At 35.9% G+C, this 23,485-nt stretch overlaps 2 protein-coding genes across 2 annotated transcripts; one reads left to right on the top strand and one right to left on the bottom strand.

Moving 5' to 3' along the window:
* Nucleotides 1-2,356: 2,356 nt before the first annotated feature.
* On the top strand, nt 2,357-3,493 carry LOC141691186 (pentatricopeptide repeat-containing protein At1g26460, mitochondrial-like). Its single transcript, XM_074495925.1, has 4 exons — nt 2,357-2,513; nt 2,649-2,855; nt 2,942-3,079; nt 3,164-3,493. The coding sequence occupies exons 1-4, from the start codon at nt 2,475-2,477 to the stop codon at nt 3,491-3,493; spliced, it is 714 nt and encodes a 237-aa protein (XP_074352026.1). The 5' UTR covers nt 2,357-2,474.
* Nucleotides 3,494-5,634: 2,141 nt separating this feature from the next.
* Nucleotides 5,635-9,255, bottom strand: LOC141693134 (uncharacterized). The gene is made up of 4 exons (XM_074498141.1): nt 8,380-9,255; nt 8,101-8,268; nt 6,586-6,831; nt 5,635-6,257 (listed from the first exon to the last, which is right to left on the bottom strand). Exons 1-4 carry the CDS (start codon nt 8,767-8,769, stop codon nt 6,123-6,125), a joined length of 939 nt encoding a protein of 312 aa, XP_074354242.1. The 5' UTR covers nt 8,770-9,255; the 3' UTR covers nt 5,635-6,122.
* Nucleotides 9,256-23,485: the final 14,230 nt, after the last annotated feature.

Consider the following 23,485-nt stretch of genomic DNA (forward strand, 5'->3'; position numbering starts at 1 on the left):
ACTATACGCAATATATGTTAAGGTAATCATAAAAATGTGATTAATTAATCTGGTCTTCATCAAATTATAATTTAGTTCTAATTCGGATAATTTGTTCATATTAATATTTTTAATGTTTAATATTATTGAAATACATAAAATAAGATTGATTTTAGTATCAGGTTTGAAATTCTTTTTACTATACTAATATTGTTTAAATCAAGAAAATATAAACAATAAATAGAAACCCACTTATATTTTAATTGGACTTTTCATTCTTACAACATATGTTGTCCGAAAAATCCTAGAAACAAGTTGTTCCTGAAACAGAGACATAAACATCCCGTATGCCAGCAGTTTCTTCAAGAACCCTGTCTTCACAGAGGTGCTGCAACTCAGCTATTAATCTTATTAAAGCGACAATATAGTTAAACCTTATTGCTGTTACTGATTGTTGGTATTATCCTGCTTTCGTGATTGTTTCGTTATATGGTTCTTACTTGCACGTTCTTGGATTGTTATTATAAACGGTGAAAATAAAGTCTCCGTTATTACTATTATTTCAACACCTACTATCATATTATTTTGTTTTCGTGATTGTTTCGTTATATCTTTCTTACTTGCATGTTCTTGAATTGTTATTATAAATCATCAATATAACTGCCCCGTTGTTGCTATTGTTTTCGACAACTATACGAGATTTTATATATGGTAAAAGTAATTACCTGATCGTAGTAGCAATTACTTGCATTCCAAGTTGATTTCCTGCACAATTTTTGATAAATTCTAATCAATGACTATGCCATAACAAGATTTGCATGATGTTAATGTCATTAGGTATAATATGAACAAGATTTGTGTGATGTTAATGTCATTAGGTATAATATGAACAAGATTTGCGTGCTCTTAATGTCATTAGGTATAAACAGAGACATAGACAACATAGACATCCGCATACCAGCAGTAGTTTCTTCAAGAACCCAGTCTTCACAGAGGTGCTGCAACTCAGCTATTAATCTTATAAAAGCGACAATGTAATTAAACCTTATTGCAATTACTGATTGTTCATATTATCTTGTTTCGTTGTATGGTTCTTGCTTGCATGTTCTTAAATTGTTATTATAAATCGTGAATATACTGTCCCATTGTTGCTATTGTTTTAAACAACTACTACGAGATTTTATATATGATAAAAGTAATTATCTGCAATTACTTGCATACCAAGTTTCCTGCAAAATGCAGCATTAGATAACAAATTCTGATAAATTCTAATCAATGACTATGCCATAACAAGATTTGCATGATGTTACTGTCATTAGCTAGAAATCTTGATAAATTCAACTCCCAACAGAGATTGACTTTATTGTCAATAATTATAGAGAAGGAATAATGATTCGTTCAATCACTCGGATTGGAGATGGTTTGAGAAGACATTGTAAACCCTTGGCGGGCTTTCAAGTTTCAGGAAGAAACATCACAACAGAAATTGATAGTTGCAGATACGTTCTGAATCAGAGCGATATACAGAATCAAAGCGCGTTGTTTAGCTTGATCATGAAGAGATATTGTGATACCGTGAAGACTCCAGAAGAGAAGATAGTCGACGTTCACCAAACTTCTCTGAAAAAGTAAGTAATTGAATGCCTAAGTACTTGTAACTGCATATTGTCTCCTGATTCGGTTATCTTATCTGCAGGCTACTTGAAAAGAATGCAACGAAAGCTGCATTGAAGTACATAGACTTGAACTTAGAATCTGGATATGTGATGCCTGGAGACATTTTTACAGAATTTGTTCACCACTGTTATCGCAAGCGTCGTGAAAAGTATATAAAGAAGAAGATTTTGTATGCAAAGAAGATGGATAAAAGATTCACGGTATAACCTTTATAAGCCTACTTTTAAATTTTGTAAGTAGATATATAATTATTTAAAGGATCCTGGTGTCCAATGATTCTAGAGCAATGTGTTAGATAAGGCTTCTGTGACACATTGAGATTAGGGAACAAAACCCTCATTTAAAATACTTTAATCTCATGAGATTTTCTTTTGTTATCTTACCAGAAAAATAATCCAGGATTCTATCCGAGTTGGAACTTATGCTTCTATATGCTAAACATGTCTCTTGAAGCTCAGAACAGTAAGCTAGCTTATCATGCTCTTCACTACATCAGAAAGTTTATAGCTGCCGCTGAGATTTCGGATCGTGGTATTCAGTACTTTGTGGAGGAAGAACTACTTATCCAAGTGATTCAACTTGCTGGAGAAACTCGCAATGTTAAACTCTTTGATATTGCTTGCATACTTCTTGATCTATCATTGGGTCAAAACACGCCACAGGCTGATACTTTCATCGCGAAGATATGTGCATGCGCATATTTTGGGAACCTCAACCTTGCACATAACTCTCTTTTTGAATTCGAATCCTTGTATAGAGGTGCTACTGAGGAGGCTACCGATCTCTTTTCTCCATTTTTTGCGCTTTATCCATTGGTCATGGCGTACGCCCAGAATGGCTGTGGAACATTAGATTACGTAAGTTTTCTCATTTAGCTTTTTCTACTTCGCTTGCTATAGCACATTATATGTTCAATTGGATATGAAAGTATTGTTAAATGATATTGCCTTTTATGAGTTTTGATTAATATGAAACAAATATATATTAAGCAGATCTACTATGGGCTAGAGGAATTGAGCAAAGAAAATCCTCAGTACAAGTCCCTTGCTGCATTGAATTGTCTAATCCTAGGTTATGCAAAAGTAGGAGATGAAACTCGAGCTTTGCAGACTTTCGAGGCAATAGGCACTACATTTGGATTGACACTTGATATCGATTCATACAACTGTCTAATCTCTGCTTACCTAAGGGGAGAAGAGGTAAACGGAGACTCAATCATAGAGGTGCATTACTTGTAATACTATGGTGACAAAGTGTTTTGAATGATAAGTTTTACTTGTGACAGAGCCAAGAACTTTTACAACTATCCAAGGACTTCATATATTTGGGAGTTAGACCAAACGCAATGACGTATGAGCTTTTGTTTGAAGCTCATATTACTGCAACAGATTCAAAATCTGCACTTTCTATCATAGAAGAGATGGTAATTTCCTTTCCTTCTTGATGGCTAATCACTCCCTTACTCCACTTGGTTTATACATCGAGTATAACATATTATATGTTTCAGGAAATTTCGGGACTGGGACCTACAAAGAAGGCTCTAGAAAAGATATACACCTGCGCTATTAAGGAGGACAACAATGCAAGCAAGGATCGTGTGAGAGACTTGGCCATTAAATATAACATCCCAATGAGTGAAAAGGTCTTTCGCGAGAGAAATGAGTATGCATACTTAGCACCTCCTAAAAGTTATGAAGAGCAGACAACATTATCCTGGGAAGACAAATTTAAATTACAAGCAAAAAAAGTAAGTTTAAGAAGAATAAGGAGATTCGAAGCAAGAGAAGATCAGCAGGAAGAATTTCCGTTCTCCTCAGACGTCATGTACCTTATTTAGTGACTAAATTTGTTTTGGTTAGATTTGGACTTAGAAACAGCTTTTTGATTGTTGTTAATTAACTAGCTTAGATACATGTAGATCTTACAACACTGGAAGGAAATCAATAGTGATTCTGGAGATTATAACCAAAAAATGAGTAGATTTTACCGAACCCCAAAACTTCATATCTTTAGTGTGCATCAAATAACAACACAAGCAAAGACTGCATCTTTACTGCAGGGACTCTCTGAACATCTCTCGACAGACACATTCTTGGAAATTATCAAAACAAGAAACAAATTATGCATTTATCGAGCTACAACAAGAATGAGAGGAGATCTGTGCAAAAGATTTAGCAAATCAGCAATACTGATATTAAAAAACAAATACACCGGGGTCTTGTTGATTGTTGATGCTTACCTGATGCGCTTCAAAACTCACAACTTCATCTCTGCAGGTTACTATATATTCATTACCTGTCCAAGTCGAATAAAATAGTGCTTAGTTACTACAGTTTGTCAAAACTCAATAGCAAATAACCTAATTTCCGATAAGCAAACAGTACTCATTCTATCAACCAGAAACAAAATAGGCTTTAGTGATTAGCAAGAAAAGCAAATGAATTCACAAATCAACGGAACGAAGAAACAAAGTGCAGTAGCAACGTTTAAATTTTGATACAAAGAAAAAAGTCACGTAAGTCCTTAGTGGAAACAAGAAGTGTTTTTTAGGGAGAGAGAACAGTCTTGTGCGCAAAAGGCACCTGGTTTTCGTTCATGCATGAATCAGTCACAAAAAAAACAGCAGCAGTAAACATAAAGCTTAGAGTATTGTGTTATCTTCTCACGAGCATATTATCGAATAGTTGAAAGCAACATCGATTAGTTAACTAAGCTGCATGATAAGTCCATTACGTAAATTTTCTAGGAAGGCACAAGTCAGAAGACTGTCTAACAATACATATGAAATGAGCAGGGTACATCAGATTCCTGTTCTGATGAGTCTAGACGTATACGGTGCACAAAATGTGGCATTTCACACAGTAGGGTTCGAATACAAAGGCGGCATCGATTCGACAAAGTGCTTTACTGGAGAATGGGTATTATTTTGAGGTCCTCATTGCTTTGCACTACTGACCAAGTGAGTTCATACTTCAAAAATGATCACCTACTTGTTATATACCAAGCCGATTGGCTGAAGAGCTTAGTGAAGCCTGGTGAAGAATCGAATATAACCTCGGACTTCTATAAAGACTTATTTTTCTGCAATTCTAAGGCCTCCAGGGTTGCGGTTATGAGTGTATCATTTTTCACGAGAAATTGATATGAATGCAGGGGTCATGTTACCCTCCATACGCTTAATTTTTGGTGCCCAACTTTTTAATAGCACGGATGGGATTTGTATGCAGTTTCACTAATTTCTACAAGACACGAGTATTTGAAGTTTATCCCAGAGTGGCAAGGACTTATCTTCTGATGTCCGAGGCTATGTGTTCGACTCTCACTCACTTGAAAATTATTATAAGCCAGTCTATCGGGAAAGAAAGGTATTTGAAGTTTGCTAATTGCAAATACTCAGAAAATGGGAATCATCAGCTCTCACCAGAGGACAACAAAGACCTTGCTGTCTAGAATCTTCATATTTGTAAAATACCCGTGACAAGGATTTTATAAGCCTCAAAATCCTTACAATGTAGTCAGATACAGCTCATATGAACATAACACTTCTCAGAATTCCAGTAATAAACTCTTCAAAGATTCTTTAATGTTACCTTGCTGAAAAGTTTGCTACAAGGTATTCCAAAAATTTGTCTCCACTCATTTCAATAATTCACTGATATTCCTGTGCTTTTTGCAGAGGGAAGGAACATTGTTGCTACTATCCTAGGATACTAAGTTCTAAGCATTAGAGGACAATTGTAAGAATCTCTCATCTATGAGTTTTTGCAGAAGCTTGATAGCAGAAGTCCGCCAGTCAGCCAGCCACCCGGCCACTCACACGCTTGGAAGCATCCGTAGGAACACGAGAGTTCCAAACGATTAGACATATTTCCTAGGGTCGCATTTGCAGGAGGATTGTTACACATCACTGCAATGCGCATCACAACCACCAGTTTAAGGCTAATAAGCGACAGTTTAAAAAATAAATGAGTAGGCTTGTCGTATGTGGTATTCTAGACCTTCCAGTTTTTTGATCCATACTATTTTGGATAACCTAATATCTAGACTGTCCATCTAAAAATAGGAATATGTAGAATTATTTTTCATGGACTGATGCTTAGTAACAATCCAATGCAAAGGGCAATCCTAGATACCAGAGATCTGGCTGTCCAAGCAATGTCTGTACTCTACAGTCTACACCAACCGGTTATAAGCCTCAACTTTCCACGTGAGCAGAAAATTTTGTACCATCAGATTGCAAAAAAAAAGTTCATGACTGGAAACTTTACTATTTGCTTCTATAACAAATTACTACAGGGTGATAAGAATCCGCGGGGACTGAGTAATATGGTTGCATTGCTAAGTTGCAGAGGAAATCTAAACTTAGGAGACATAACTATCAACATGACAAGTGTATTAAATATAAAACTTTAGGAGGATATTCTCTACAAAAATGGCAAGCCTCATCTGGCAACGAGGATGCTGAACTACTTCACTTTGAATCCAGTTACAAATCGCTGTATACCAGCAAAATCAGATACAACCTTTAGGTCATAGAATACACCTTTAGTTTTGGTTTCCATGTAATTCAAAAGAAATTTGCACTGATCTTCACCATTTGTCTGCAAAGCAAGAATTATAAACTTAGATATATCCGAGCAGCAAAAAGTAAAAACGAGATACTGTTATTAATGCAGTAATCGTTATACAATATTATCCAACAGAATAGAAGGGGTAACTAGAAGAAAACAAAAAATTGACACAGTTAATGAATTCAGTCTAATCTATTCTTGATAATGTCGGTGTGCATCCATGATGCCTCAATTTTAATTATTTTTGTTTTGTGACAATTATATAGCCATAATGGACATTATAGCGGGGATTGTAATTCCTTGACAACATAAATGCAGTTATAAAAAATACTTTTATTGAACTGAAGCAAAATGATACCTCAAATGCGAAGTATCCACCAGGTCTTAACATGGAAGCAGCTCCCGTGCAAAGATGGAGTAGGTCACCCATCCCATCCTCACCACCATCAAGCGCGAGTCTTGGTTCATGTTTACCAACTTCAGCTTGTAGCCCACTGATCTGCTCACTGGGGATGTATGGTGGATTACTTACAAGCCCCGCAAGTTCTCCTTCAGCTTCCCTAAGAGGCTCGAACCATGAACCTTGCCTTATCACAATTTTATGCTGATTCACATTTTAACATAAATTAGAAAAGGGTATTCTAAAATGGCACTAACAAGTATACAATAAAGAATGCAGGGGAAGGTAGGGGTAGATAAGCAGTGTATAACCCTAAATATATCCAATTCCCTATCTTTGGATACCTATACACTGCTTTTACTAAGTAGGTTGAACTTGTACGGTACCTTAAGAATGTATCTGCGGAGACAAATTGCACAATGAAACAATGCACAACGGAGAAGATATGGACGTATAACATATAGACAGTCATTCCAAGCTATGCCATAAGATGAACTTTGACTAGAAGGATTTTACGTAGAAAGAGAAGGAACTCCATTTTTTCACTGTAGTCCCAAAATATGAGCTTATTAAAACATAAATAATTTAGGCCTGTTTCTTGTTTGACCACTGGCATCATAGCATATACAAAGATTGTCCGGGGTGAAAATTTTTCACCAAACAATGAGGTCAGGTATGATCTTTGGATGTTTCTATTTATTGCAATTGGTCTTAAAGCTTGAATTCAAGGTCTTCCACATAATTTGTCATCAATCCTTTCTCTCAATCGTAAGGAGGAAAAAATCGAAGTTAGTGTCGTTTTATGGGGAGTAAGATTATGGTTGTTTTTAGTCACCTGAGTATGGGTTTTAACACACAGAAAACTTCTGTCCCCTTCTCCCTAGCTCCTATTTCCTAAAATTTACGTACTTCTATGAACATAAAATATTAAACAGAATTGAAATTTACAAACTTGACGTTTTTGTTACTCCATGAGTTTCCAAAGGTCAATCCAAGACTCTTTCTTATTACAAATAAAAGGAACGCATAATATCATACTCCATCTATAGACACTAGGAGTTATCGAAAACTTTATCTGTTATCACTAGTACTTCAGTAATAAGCTTATATCAGTATAACTTCATCTGCTAGCCCCTAAATGACTCTAGTACTGCACACTAAGAAGTAGGAAGACACATAAAAATAGTAAATTGGATTGTAAGGCTTAAATTACAGTTGGTAGCAAATGTAGGTAATAGATAGCCTAGGTAGGTTCTAGCTGTTTTAAGTTTTAATCCACTTGGGAGAGTTATGATCTGAGATTAATTGTATAATCAACTTGCAGATTATTGACTAGTAGGTCGAATTGGTTTACTAGTCGGTCATTGAGTTTTTGAAAACTCATATTAACTTTACCCGTGACTTTGCAATGTAACAGCATGCAACTTACAAAGTATATGCTTACAAAACAAGCTTATAAGATCCACTAGGTACCTGAGGCAATGTAGCCACGATGGTGGCTTTCGAACATGCACCAAGAAGGTACCATTTGAGGTAAGTGGACATACTTGATTCTTCAAATCCATGGGGTACCTTCACATACTTTAAGTTGACGAATGGGGAATAGGAACTGACAAGAATTTCAAAAAGAGCAGAGAGTGCCTAAGAAGAAACAAAATAAAAATGATTAAAACAGGAAATTCACTTGTAACTTATGAGACCGAATACTGAAGCTTAACAAATTAAAGCTGAATAATAGTACTATAAATTAACCTTGATGGTCTTCAAGTCAAGACTAAGAATCTTTGCACCACATAGTCCTGTAAACATTTTAGTAACCAGGTCATACAAAATTTTCTTCGTCGGTGCAAGAGTCTTGACATCAGTGATATCCGATAATTGTATCTTCACATTCTCCAACTCAAAAACTCCAGATTTGATTGGAAAGATGCCAACAGCGCTGAAATTGAGAATTTTCGGCGCCAAAACCATGATTTGACCAGAATTACTAGTTACAATACTCTTGCCTGTTTTGGTTGTGCAATAATTGATTTCCAGGTTGACCAACTGGGGACAATCTATAACACAATCAGTCCTTAAGGTTGTCCAGAAAAACAACGTGAGATTGCCAAGTGCCTGGAAGATCCGGCAGAACTCACTCATATTCTGAGGGAATTCTACAGCATGCAATATGAAAGTTTCCAAAGCAGGCAAGCTAATAGAATTTGGTAACACGAAACCATCAAGTAACAGAGTCCGCAAAGAAGGTAAGCAAACCAAATAAGGTTCTGGTAATTTGTAGGGTTTGGAATAAACAGGGCGTATCAAGTGAAGAGTTGTTAAAGCAGGTAAATGCCAACAACAATCTGATTATTTACACAACGGTAGCTTCAACACGAGTTTCCTTAGAGTGTTAGAACTAAGATAGTTAGGGTTTGATAATCTAATAGCCTGCCTCAAGATAATCAGCACCAGGAACATCTACATATAGGTATTGAACTTTGTGTGAAATCGCATAATCAATAAACTCGTCAACCAAAGGAGTCCTAAATTCCGGGGCGAAATGAAAAAAGAAAAAATTACGAGAGCTAGTGAAATTGAGAAAATGAGAAAAGGAAGAGCTAGTGAAATTGAAAAAAGAAAAGATTACGAAACTGATAACCACGACTTTCGTTGGATAACATACACTAAAATAAAATAAGGTTAAATATAATTGATTTTGATTTAAATTCGACTGGGATTAAATTCGACCGCAGACAGTCAAATCCTTTGGACATGGTTAAATTCGACCGGCCTCGATCGAATTCAAATGGTCGTATTTAAACGGCCGAATTTACAACCAATTAACCGAAAACGGTTGAAATTAAAACGATGGAAACTATGCCGGTCGGAATTTTTTTGAGGTTGAATTTAGCCCTAATAAAAAAGTATTTTATTTGGAACTCCTAAATTCAACCAATTTCGATCAAATTTTATATTTAGAAATGGCGGGAAATTTACCCACACTTTTTAAATTTTCGAAAAAAATTGAGGGAAATTTCCCGCCCTTTTCGAAAATATATTTCAATAGAATTCAGTTGTATTTAGGATTTTTCAAAATTTTACTTTTTAATTAAAAAACTTATTTAAATGTTAGTGAATATTTCAAAATTATGAATATGGGAGAGAATAAACGTTATCCAAATAAAAAAATTTAGTTCTTGAAAAAATAAATTGTGCGCTAAAAGAATTTTCTAATTTCTTTATTTGATAAAAAATAAAATTGATGCTTGTTAATTGTAATAGTCAAACTGATGCTTGACTTTTAAAATGGCAAGCCAAATAAAATTATTTTTGTCTGACACTTTGGTTATATCAGTAATATATATATTTATTGACATACATACGGTTGGATCGATGAAAAATATTTTAAAAAAATTGAAACACCAATTCAGAACTAAACACTACTTAACTATACTAGTCAAACTGATATCTAACTTTTAAAATGACAAATCAAATAAAATTATTTTGATATTAAACTTTGGTTATATCACTAATATATATTTATTGACGTCCATATGGTTGGATCGATAAAAAATATTTTTAAAAAAATCGAAATACTGATTTAGGACCGAACACTGGTTATATGTACTAGTCAAAATGATGTTTGACTAGTAAAATGGCAATCCAAATAAATTTATTTTGATCTAAAACTTTGGTTATATCACTAATATATAAATTTATTAATATCAATACGGTTGGATCGATGAAAAATATTTTTAAATAAATCAAAACGCCAATTCAGGACTAAATACTAGTTAGTTGTACTAGTCAAACTGATGTCTGACTGTTAAAATGGCAACCAAATAAAATTATTTTGATCTGAAAATTTGATTATATCACTAATATATATATATATATATATATATATATATATATATATATATATATATCTATTGAGATCCATATGGTTGGATCGATGAAAAATATTTTTTAAAAATTGGAAACACCAATTTAGGACCGGACACTAGTTATATGTACTAGTCAAAATGATGTTTGACCGGTAAAATGACAATCCAAATAAATTTATTTTGATCTGAAACTTTGGTTATATCACTAATATATAAATATTTATTGACATCCATATGGTTGGATCGATAAAAAATATTTTTAAATAAATCGAAACGCCAATTCAGGACTAAAAACTAGTTAGTTGTATTAGTCAAACTGATGTTTGATTGGTATAATGGCAATCCAAATAAATTTATTTTGATCTAAAACTTTGGTTATATCACTAATATATAAATTTATTAATGTCCATATGGTTGGATCGATGAAAAATATTTTTAAATAAATCGAAACGCCAAATCACGACTAAAAACTAGTTAGTTGTACTAGTCAAACTGATGCCTAATTGTTAAAATGGCAACCAAATAAAATTATTTTGATCAGAAAATTTGGTTATATCACTAATATATATATATATATATATATATATATATATATATATATATATCTATTGACATCCATATGATTTGATCGATGAAAAATATTTTTAAAAATTAGAAACACGAATTTAGGACCGAACACTAGTTATATGTACTAGTCAAAATGATGTTTTACTGGTAAAATGGCAATCCAAATAAATTTATTTTGATCTAAAACTTTGGTTGTATCACTAATATATAAATCTATTAATATTCATACGATTGGATCAATGAAAAATATTTTAAATAAATCGAAACACCAATTCATGAATAAACACTAGTTAGTTCTACTAGTCAAACTGATGACTGACTGTTAAAATGGCAACCAAATAAAATTATTTTGATCTGAAAATTTGGTTATATCACTAATACATATATCTATTGACCTCCATATTGTTGGATCGATGAAAAATATTTTTAAAAAATTCGAAATACAAATTCAAGACTAAATACTAATTAGTAGTATTGGTCAAACTGATGTTTGACTATTAAAATGACAAACCAAATAAAGTTATTTTGATCTGAAAATTTGATTATATCAGTAATATATATATATATATGAGAATGATCAAATACAAACTAAAATTAAAATAGAAACTTAGAACTAATCTGAACCATTAGATCTACCCAATCTAATTGTCCCCCTAAATCACACCACCCAACTACCCTCCACCCTCCACCCTCCCACACCCAATTTCAGCTTTTCCCCTCCGTTTTTAATTTGATATTTTCCGTCAAATCGTAATTTTTTTTAAAAATCCGATTTCACAGTATTTTTCTACATCTCTCAACGATCGATTTGCATACCATATGTGTTATATTTCGAATTAATTTTTTTAAAAAAAAAAATTGGTTTCTAGTTTCTATTCTAAATTGGTTTCTTTTGGAGTAACTCCTATATATATAGACATCCATATGGTTGGATCGATGACAAATATATTTAAAAAAATCAAAACACCAATTCAGGACTGAACATTATGTAGTTGTACTAGTCAAACTCATGTTTGACTTTTAAAATGGCAAACGAGGTAAAATAATTTTGATCTATAACTTTTATTATGTCATTAATATATATATCAATTGGCATCCATATGGTTGGATCGATAAAAAATATTTTTAAAAAAATCGAAACACCAATTCACGACTAAACACTAATTAGTTGTACTAGTCAAACTGAAGTTTGACTGTTAAAATGGAAAAGCAAATAAAATTATTTTGATCTAAAACTTTGGTTATATCTTTAATATATATATATATTAACATCCATACAGTTGAATCGATGAAAAATATTTTTTAAAAAATCGAAACACTAATTCACGACTAAACACTAGTTAGCTGTATTAGTCAAACTGATGTTTGATTGTTAAAATGGCAAACCAAATAAAATTATTTTAATTTAAATAATATTTTAAGTTATATTTTAATTTTTTGAATTTATATTTATTTTTATCTTTATGTCTTATCTAAACTATATCACATGTTTATATATTATTATATTTACTTAGTTTATTTTTTCATACTATATTTTAATTTTTTTTAAATTATTTAAAGTTTAGTAAATATATAAAGAAAAATATGTGAATAGGAGAGAATAAAATTTATCCAAATGTTAAATTTTAGTTCTTGAAAAAATAATTATGTTGGACTGAGGCAACATGTTTTACTTTATTAATAGTTAGTGGGCCAAAATAATTTTGTGATACATAAAATTAGAAAAAAGCAAAGTCCAGCCCAAGATGATCAAAAAACACAGGTGACTAGGGTTCTTTTACATACATAAAACCAGATACAGTGCGTAAAATTGATAACAACAACAAAGAGAGAGGGAGGCGGCAACAAAGAGAGAGAGGGAGGCTGAGTGTATCTAATTAGCTCCATGCTCCTGGTGTTCTTCAAGATCGAGGCCCTGAATCGAAGTGTTACCGCCTAAAAATCTTCTATCTAAGTAATATTATGTAACTTTACTGAGATCTGTAAGTGTGAAGGAGTTATTTAGTTTTCACTTTTCAGATCTATTTTTTAACTCATTATGTGTTCAAGTCTTGTGAGCTTTTCAGGTTGTCTTGCTACTATAGAACTTGTGGCTCAAACTATTATCCTAGACCAAGTTGTTCATCAATGACATATTTCTTTTAATTTCATGAGATATATTTTTACCATTGTTGCGAAATTTTTTTCCAGGAAATTATTCCTCATACGAAGTTGAAGCAGAGTTTGTTGGTTTGCTTGATCAGATTATGAGTAAATACCCACGCACCTTTGAACACCTTACAACAAAAAACAAGAAGTTTTGTAAATTGAAGTTGAACCTGTTGGGGAACTCGGTGATTGACTTTACAAAAATCCCTTTGACTAAGGTTGATGCTGAGGTGATTGCTGAGTACTGATTCACAATTACAAGATAATCTATATACACTATATAGGCTAGTTACACATTTTCCAGCCTTTACCAGGGCTTAATTCAATTGACTGTCTTATTGATGATATGAAAGTGAATTACAAGATCTATAAATTCATTCTGATGATGCCCAAATTAAATTGCAAGATTTACAGACTCTTCGTTCGGAGAATATGCACCGGATTTTGGAAACTTTCCAAATTCAGGCGATTTTTTTAAACCGGTGTTCTTTAATTTTGACCGAAGGACATCGAATATAGAATTGTATTTTCGACCATATATAGTTGAATTTAATTATTGGAGGGACTTTTAAATTTTTTCATAAAATTTAATTATTTGGGTGGGATATTCAATTTTTTTGTCAAAAATCAAATTCGACCGTCCTTGGTCGAATTCCTCCGGTCGAATTTAAACGGTTAAAATTTTTCGGTCTTAATTAGACGGTCAAATTTAGTTAAATACGACCGAACTTCTAAATTTGACTCCCTTTATTACAACCGATTCAAAATCGGTCGAAATTAAGTAAATTTGACCGCGCGCGGTCGAATTAAGCTAAATTCGACCGATTTTTTTCGGTCGAATTTAGCCTTTTTTGTAGTAATACTAGACATCCACAAAATAGATAGAAGCTGAATAGACACCAAATATATTGAGATCCTATATGTCTATAGAATTTGACAACATAACGGTTTAATGCACAAGTTATCTATCATGATTAGATAGGGCAAGTAAGATGGTTAAAATTACCTACGAATCATGCATAACAATAACACATGAACCTATGCTAGCATGGCAAGTTCTAAACCCTTAAATTCACTTTCGCTTCATTAAGAATTAACAAACTATCTTATAAGTTCGCGATGCTCATAAGATGAATAAGCACAACCAATACTAGGTTATCATACAATCACCACACACTAAGGCATCAAAACAAATCAACTAAAGAAATCCATAAATAAATCCGCTAGAACCCCACGATAATGATTAGCCCATAATCGGACTCATCATCAACGTGGGTTCCGATGAAAGCATAGTATAATAAACATAGTCTTTATAAACGAATAATAACAAAGTATAACACAAGAGTATAGGTTCAAGAATAAGAAAACTAGCATCCAACGTTACAACTTAAACAAAGAATCACAAGTTAAAACTAGATCTTCTCCGCCTTGGTTGAATTGTGCTAAAACGGTCTTCTTTTCTCCTTCTCCTTGCTCTCTGATGTCTCTCTCTTGAAAAACGAACATATTTATGTATATATAGCAGCCCCATGCAGAGTAGAAGTCTTCTGGATCAAAAGCCCATTAGAATCATGAATCTTGCGCGCTAAGTTTCTGGACTTTGGGCGCGGGCGCGCGCTATCACAACGCGGGCGCGCTGACTCCCTGGATCAACTCCTGATTTCTTTATTTTCTTGCTGAATTGAGCCGGATTTCCAAGAGCTTTTATTCCAACACCACCTTAACACCAAATTAGCACCAAAATAATGCTAATTCACCTGATTACCTAGATAATGCCTGAAAACGCAAAATCACTAGAAAATATATTAAAATACTAACAACTTAAGTACAACTACACCAATTCAAAGCTTTTCGAAGCGTAATAAAGTGTCATAAATGCCACTCAACATACCCCCAAACGTGAATCGATGTTTGTCCACAAGCATAAATAGACTCAAAAACACAAAATAAAAATGCATGAATGCAACTAAATGAATGCAACGATCCCCAATAGAATAACTAAACCAATCAACAAGCAACAACTCAACAAATGCAGTTACTCGCATAAAAATCAATCAAATCTCACAAATTAACCTACAAACCAGAGACATGCGTGTGTGCAACTGCTTACAGACATACTATCGCCACTAGATCAACAATCATGACTCACCACTCATTAAGGCAATCGCAAGATTATAAATAGAATAAAAGCTAGACTCAAAATAACTTTTAACACTTCAATTCTTATATCGGAGGTTTACATGGATTCACACTTTTATTCCCAACAAAACAACAAAACAATGCTTATTTGACCGTGTAATGAGTGAGGTCCATAAAAGACTTATACAATAGTACCCTTGTTGCGAGCGTTAGGTTAGCTGATCCCAGACTATGAAAAACCTTAGGTCACTAGGCACAAAATCCCCTAAGAACTTAATAACTCGAGTACTAAAGAGCCCACTCATGATCAATTATACATAACACATACTTTTTTTCTTTTTTTTCAATAATTTCTGAATGAGTGTGTTTCGCTCCATCTCATTCAACCCTAGACTACTCATAAAAATATGAGCCGACTACTAGCCATTTGACACCTAGCCACAACAACTAGCAATGAAATCCAATTTTATCCAATTTTTAAATATCCATGTCTTTTATTATTAAGAGAATATCTTAAATTCAAAATATAAACAAGCGATTAAACCTCGACAAACAAACAAACCATGACCATGATCTAGCACTTTAGCAACCTATAAGACTTAGTGAAATACAATTGTCTCTAGCATGTAAATCAATTCAATAAGACTTAATATCACTAAATACGACATCACTATACTAGCATCAATATCACAAGTCAATCGGAAAAATCATCTACGGGATCATGTTATGTTATTATGCAAATGCATGAAACTACATGAACAAACTAACATAAAAACTACCATAAATAATAAAAAAACTACTAAATGGCAAAATATGCAACTACATGCACTAAACTATCATGAATATGCAAACTATATGCGACTCACACAAACATATTCCTTCAACTACTACCCCCAAACTTAAAATATTTACTGTCCTCAGTGAAGGTAATAGTAAGGAATCATGCATACCTACTCCAAATCAGGATCATCACCCTCAACGGATGTAGTGTCAGGCGTTTCTGGAGGTGTATACATGGAATCCTCACTAAATACTGGCTACTGGATGTCAACACCGATGGCTCTGAATGCAGTGCCAAGTGCCTGTGTGAGATCACGTGTAAATCGACTATGGATGTCGTGCATCACATCCATCCTCCTCGCTAGACGCCTATACTGCGTCGTACTCAAACTAGTTCCAACATCTGCTCCAGCCTCTTTCTGCTGCTGCTGCTGCGACGGACCAGCCTCCTCTCCCAACTGAGCTCTCCAAGCTGCCTTACTTACCTGCTGCATTCCACCAGCATACATCTGATTGCGAGGCCTTCCACCTGGTAGATTGTCAAAAGAATAACCAAGCCCCTTCAAATCAGGCTTTCCTCCTTCCCACTCAGTCATGTTCAACAGCGTAGAACTGTCGATAGGAGCACTTGGAAGCTGAAGCTGCTCATGCGCGGGCCAATGAACACCAACTGCCACACACAGCTTCATCACAACGGACGCATAGGGTATAGAACCCGTAATACCTCCTCTCAAGAACCTCAAAATCCCCTGATATATAACCATCCCCAAATCAATATAGTCGCCCTGAAGAATACCCCAAAGTAAACGAGCACGCTCCACAGTAATCTTATGCACATGTGATGATGGCATGATGTTAGCACAAATAAACAAGTTCCAATCTCGTGCAAACCTGTTCATACACGACGCAGGGAATGTGGAGTAATCAGTTGTGCCCCTCTTGAACTTCCAGTGAGTCTCAGGCATATAAAGAGTAGCAATGATCAGATCCAAGTTGAAGTCCTCTAGAGTCTTATCATTTCAAGTGTCCTGACCGGGCTTCCTCACGGGCTGCTCAATCACCCTCCTTCTCGCATCAGCACTATACTTCACAGTCATCCCCCTGACCACTGTGAAGCCATTCTTCTCCGCCTTCGCATTAACATAAAACTCTCGCACAACACTCATGGGAACAGCAGCGGGAGTCTCGCAAAAAGGAACCCAACCCATCTCCAGAATCATCTCCAACAACTTACCATCCTTCCTTGATGGCAGAAAACCTCGCTCCTTCGCAATAGGCTTCGAGAGAAGCCTCGTGTACTCCTCTTCAGCCTCAGGAGTAGAAAACCTTGGTCTCACACCACCCGCAGATGAAGAATTGGTGGTGTTGCTGCTTACTTGAGTCCTTTATCTCTTAGGTGCCATTGGGATTGAATAAGAGAGAATAAAAGCTAAGTGTTTGAGAGATTTTTGTGTTTGAGAATTTGTGATGTGGTGGAGAAGTTTGTGTATAAGTATGTGTATATATAAGTGGTGATAAAAGAATTAGATATGGAATAGAAGTGGGAATTGATTATGGGAATCGTGGGAATAATGGGTTTGATTTAGAGAGGGAAATTTGGGATGTGGAAGAGTAAAATTCGGTTTGAAATTGATTTTTTAGAAAATATCTCATTTTTCCTCTTCAAAACTGTTGTTTTTATTTTTCTGAGTCGGGACCCCGGCGCATCCGCGCGCTAGACCAGCGCGGGCGTGCTCACCTTCTGCCAAATCGGCGCGGCCACGCGCTAGATCAGCGTGGGCGTGCTTACCTTCTGGAAAAATAGCGCGGTCGCGCGCTAGATCAGCGTGGGCGCGTTTGGCTACTGAAGTTGGCCTTGATTTTTATTCTTTTTTTGATTTTTTTTGTGTTTTTCTTCTTTCTTCTTGCTTCCTCTACCTACTAATGTACAACAAATTTGGGTTGCCTCCCAAGAAGTGCTTGTTTTACGTCGTTAACTCGACGTAGAAACTTGAGATCAAATGGACAACAAAACGGCACTAACCACCTCACGGTTTGCCATGTCACTATAGTAATGCTTCAATCTCTGACCATTTACCTTGAATGCTTGGCCCGAATCATTCTCAAAAAATTTCACCGCTCCATGTGGAAACACATTTTTGATTATGAAGGGCCTTGACCACCTTGACTTCAAGTTTCCAGGAAAAAGAAGGAGACGAGAGTTAAATAAAAGGACTTGTTGTCCCGACACAAATGATTTGAGTACTAGACCCCTATCATGCCACCTCTTGACTTTATCCTTATACATTTTGTTGTTCTCATAAGCTTGAAGTCTAAACTCGTTGAGTTCATTCAATTGAAGAATCCTCTTTATTCCATCTGCATCCAAATCCAGATTCAATTTCTTCAAAGCCCAATATACCTTATGCTCGAGCTTCATCGGTAAATGACACCCCTTTTATAAACCAACTGAAACAGCGACATTCCCAATGGAGTTTTGTATGCTGTTCTATAAGCCCAAACAGCTTCATCAAGCTTCAAAGACCAATCTTTCCTCGATGGACACACAACTTTCTCCAAAATGCTCTTAATCTCTCTGTTAGATACCTCAGCTTGACCATTCGTCTGAGGATGATAAGCCATAGCAATGCGATGATTTACAGTATACCTTTACATTATAACAGTGAACTTGTAATTGCAAAAATGCAAACCCTCATCACTGATTTTGACTCTTGGAGTTCCAAACCTTGTGAATATCTGCTTATGAAAAAAATTAAGCACCACCTTTGCAGTGCCTTAACTTTAACCCATTTTAACACATAATCGACCGCCAACAAGATGTACTGATTGTTATAAGATGAGACAAATGGCCCCATGAAGTTAATTCCCCAAACATCGAAGACTTCAACCTCGAGAAGTACATTAAGAGGCATCTCATCCCTCTTCGACATATTACCCACACGTTGACATCGATCACATTTCAAAACGAACTGATGAGCATCTTTAAACAAAGTCGGCTAAAAGAAACCTACTTGAAGAATACGAGCTGCTGTCTTTTCTCCACCATAGTGTCCTCCATAAGCCGTTGAGTGGCAATCTCACAAGATCCCCCCGTTTCGCTGTAAGGAATACATCTCCTGATGATTTGGTAAGCTCCTTGACGAAAAAAATATGGCTCATCCCACATATACCACTTCACTTCATGCATAAACTTCTTCCTTTGAGCGTACGATAAGTTGGGAGGCATGACATTACACACAAGGTAGTTCACAATGTCTGTGAACCACGGTTCTTCCTCTTGCACTCCAAACAACTGCTCATCGGGAAAAGACTCATTTATCAATGTCTTGTCCAGTGAAGTAGCATTAGGGTTTTCTAATTGCGAGAGATGATCAACGACTTGATTTTCAGTCCCCTTTCTGACCTTGATCTCTAATTCAAATTCTTGAAGCAAAAGAACCCATCTAATCAATCTAGGCTTCGAGTCCTTCTTTGAGACAAGATATCGAATTGCAGCATGATCAGTGAAAACTGTCACTTTAGTCCCAAGTAGATAAGATCAAAATTTCTCAAAACCATAGACAATAGCCAAAAGTTCTTTCTCCGTAGTAGTATAATTCAGTTGAGCACCATTCAAGGTCTTACTAGCGTAGTAGACCACATGAAATATGTTGTTCTTTCTCTGTCCAAGAACTGCTCCAACTGCATAGTCACTTGCATCGCACATTATCTCAAAAGGTTCATTCCAGTTAGGTGCAGTTATGACAGGTGTCGTGATTAAACTCTTCTTCAATTTCTCGAAAGCGGCAAGGCACTCATCATCGAACTTGAAAGTGACATCTTTCTCTAGCAAACTGCACAATGGTTTCGAAATCTTGGAGAAGTCCTTGATGAAATGCCTATAGAAGCCCGCATGACCAAGGAAACTTTGAATTCCCTTAACAGAAATTGGTGGAGGAAGATTTTCAATGACCCCCACCTTGGCTTTGTCCATCTCAAGACCCTTACTAGAAACCTTGTGCCCAAGAATAATGCCATGTCGCACCATAAAGTGACATTGAGAACCAAATTGGTCTCAACACACCTCTTGAGAACATGTCCAAGATTCTGCAAGCATTCATCAAAAGAATCGCCAAATACAGAGACGTCATTCATGAACACCTCCATATTATGGCCAATCGTAACTGAAAAGATGGCCATCATACATCCCTGAAATGTGGTTGGTGCACCACACAGACCAAAAGAAACTCGTTTGAAGGCGAAAATACCAAATGGACAAGTGAAGGTAGTCTTCTCCTGATCTTCTGGAGCGATACAAATCTGATTGTAACCCGAATAACCATCCAAAAGACAGTAGTACTCGTGACTAGCCAATCGGTCAATCATCTGGTCAATGAAAGGCAGAGGAAAGTAATCTTTCCTAGTGGCCTTGTTCAGCTTCCTGTGGTCCATGCAAACTCTCCATCCAGTGACTGTTCAAGTAGGAATAAGCTCATTCATCTCATTAGCAATAACCGTGATACCTCCTTTCTTCGGTACACACTGAACTCGACTCACCCAAGAACTTTCAGAAATGGGATAAATAATTCCTGCATCCAACCACTTAAAAATTTCCTTCTTCACTACTTCCTTCATGATCGGATTAAGTCTTCTTTGCTGCTCAACCGTAGGCTTGCTACCTTCCTCTAGCAGAATTTTATGCATACAATAAGAAGGGATGATTCCCTTAATATCTGCTATGGTCCATCCAATTGCCAATTTGAACTCTCTTAGAATCCTCAAAAGCTTCTCCTCATCGCTACCTGACAGGTCAGATGTAATAATAACAGGAAAAGTAGATGCATCACCTAAAAATGCATACCTCAAATGTTCAGGTAAAGGCTTAAGCTCAAGAGTAAGAGCTTCCTCAATAAATGGCTTGAGGCGTTTATAAGCTTTATTTAATTCCTCCATTCCAAGAGATTCAAAAGGCATATCAATCTTCCACTTCCAGGGAGAAGCATTCAGATATTGCAATTATTCTCCACCTTCGTCATCTTCACTGTCTGAATTCCCCAACAAGGCCTTCTCTAAGGCATCAGACCTTAATAATTGATCAAGTTATGAAGTAACCACATAATCGATCATAGCATTGAACACACTAAAAGTTATATCCTGATCTAGCACTTGTGTTGTAAGCTCACCCTTCTGCACATCTATCAAGGTTCGACCAGTTGCCAAGAAAGGTCTTCCCAAAATTATGGAAATCCTCTTATCCTCCTCGAAATCCAGAATTACAAAATCAGCTGAGAAGATGAGTTTATCAACCTTGGCCAAGACATCCTCCACAATACCTCGCGGATATGTAATAGAATGGTCTTGCCAACTGTAAAGTCATATAAGTCGGTTTTGGATCAAGCAAATTCTACTTCTTGAAGATTGACAAAGGCATCAGATTGATGCTAGATCCCAAGTCACATTAGCATCTATCTAAAGACACTTATCCAATAGTGCATGGAATAGTGAAGCTTCCTGAATCTTTAAGCTTCAGAGGCAACTTCTGTTGCAGCACAGCGTTGCATTCCTCCGTGAGAGCGACAGTCTCTAAATCATCTAGCTTCACTTTTTGAGAGAGTATAACTTTCATAAACCTTGCGTAACTAGGCATCTGCTCAAGAGCCTCAGCGAAAGGTATGTTGATGAAGTTTCTTGAACACCTCCAGAAGCTTCTCAAATTGATTATCCAGCTTTTTCTTCTGCAGCCGCTTAGGAAAAGGCGGTGAAGGATAGATCTATTTCTCCCCTGTATTACCCTCAGGAGGAGTGTGCTCAACAGTAGTCTTCCTTGGTTTCATTTCTATTTCCTGCTGCTCTACTTCTTCTGCCCCAGCTTCTTCATTCGAAACTTGAGTTTGTTCGGGATTCGTAACCTTTCCAGACCTCAAAGTGATTGCCTTCACCTGCTCCTTAGCTTCCCTGTTTCCTGGCACTTCAGTGTCACTAGGTAGTGTACCAGGTTGACGATTTAGCAAGGCATTGGAAATTTGTCCAATTTGATTCTCCAAGGTCTTGAAAGAAACAACTTGACTTTTGTACATAAGCTTCAACTCCTCTAATTCAGATTTTTCATTAGCTTGTTATAACTGAAGTTGCTGTCTTGATGCATTTTACGGTTGTTGAAAACCAGGGGGGTTGTACTGCTTAGCCGGGTACTGTTGATAAGGCTGTTGAACCGCATTCTGAGAATTGTTCCAGCTGAAATTAGGATGATTGTGGTTGTTGGGATGATAAGTGGCAGGCACAGGTTGCTGCGATTGCTAAAAGTTGCTCACGAACTGAGCTGATTTACTAGATATAGCACACTGATCAGTCTCATGTGCACCAGCACAAAGCTCACAGACACTAGTGATTTGCTTAACTCCATAATTAGTCAAAATGTCCACCTTCATCGTCAAAGCCTTAAGTTGGGCAGCTATTACAGTTGCTGCATCCAACTTGATAAGTGGCATTTTATACCACTTAGAACGCCTTATAATAACTTAAATTGGTGTCTTGAAATCAAGTATTTTGTGTATTTGATGCATTTTTCTAGTATTTGTGCATTTCAGGGTATTAGTTGCATTTCGGGGGAGAAATCATCAATAATAAGCCTTGGCATGTGTTCAGCATTGCAAGTAGGAAGAGAGGAGCAGATTACAGCGAAGAAATGGAGCAAAAACAGACTATTTTCCAGTAGGGGTCTGAGCGCCCGCTCAGCTATGCTGAGCGGCCGCGCAGGAAGCTGAGCGCCCGCTCAGCTATATTGAGCGGCCGCGGAGGGTCGAGAATTCAGAATATTTATTTTAGACTTCTAATTCTGTTTGGCTTCCAACTTCTATGTAATCTGAGTTTTATGGGACTCCTATATAAGTAGATTTCAGAGACGTTTCACGTCTGTTGGATCGTTGTATTAATCAAGGAGCGAAGGAGATAAGGAAGAAGACCGTTTTAGCACACCGCAATGAAGAGGAAGCATATTTTCTGTGATTCTTTGTTTCGTTGTAACGTTGGATGCTAGTTTTCTTTACTTTGAACCTCTTTACTCTTGTGACGTACTCTGGTTTAATATAATTAGTTTATTTATTATTCTCTTATGTTATTTTATCATGTTTTCATATGAACCCATGATGACGATGAGTGCTAACATGGGCTAATCGTGATCATGGGGTCGTAACGGATTTACTATGGAATTCTTTAGTTAGTTGTTTAATACCTTAGTGTGTGATGATTGTATGATATCTAGTATTGGTTGTGCGTATTCGTTTTATGTGCGTCGCGAACATATAAGATAGGGTGTTAATCTCTTGTGAAGCGACGTTGGATCTTGAGATTTAGAACTTGCCATGCTAGCATAGGTT

Source organism: Apium graveolens, chromosome 10 (assembly GCF_009905375.1).
Source record: "Apium graveolens cultivar Ventura chromosome 10, ASM990537v1, whole genome shotgun sequence".
Taxonomy (NCBI): Eukaryota; Viridiplantae; Streptophyta; class Magnoliopsida; order Apiales; family Apiaceae; genus Apium; species Apium graveolens.

Bases quoted from the DNA above. Each gene is read 5' to 3' on its own strand.
- LOC141691186 (XM_074495925.1), top strand. From the start codon at position 2,475: ATGGCGTACGCCCAGAATGGCTGTGGAACATTAGATTAC. The intron at 2,514-2,648 runs GTAAGTTTTCTC...TATATTAAGCAG, and splicing joins GCTGTGGAACATTAGATTAC to ATCTACTATGGGCTAGAGGA. The intron at 3,080-3,163 runs GTAATTTCCTTT...TATATGTTTCAG, and splicing joins TTTCTATCATAGAAGAGATG to GAAATTTCGGGACTGGGACC.
- LOC141693134 (XM_074498141.1), bottom strand. From the start codon at position 8,769: ATGAGTGAGTTCTGCCGGATCTTCCAGGCACTTGGCAATCTCACGTTG. The intron at 8,269-8,379 runs GTTAATTTATAG...GTTTCTTCTTAG, and splicing joins TTGACTTGAAGACCATCAAG to GCACTCTCTGCTCTTTTTGA. The intron at 6,258-6,585 runs GTATCATTTTGC...CTTGCTTTGCAG, and splicing joins GTGGATACTTCGCATTTGAG to ACAAATGGTGAAGATCAGTG.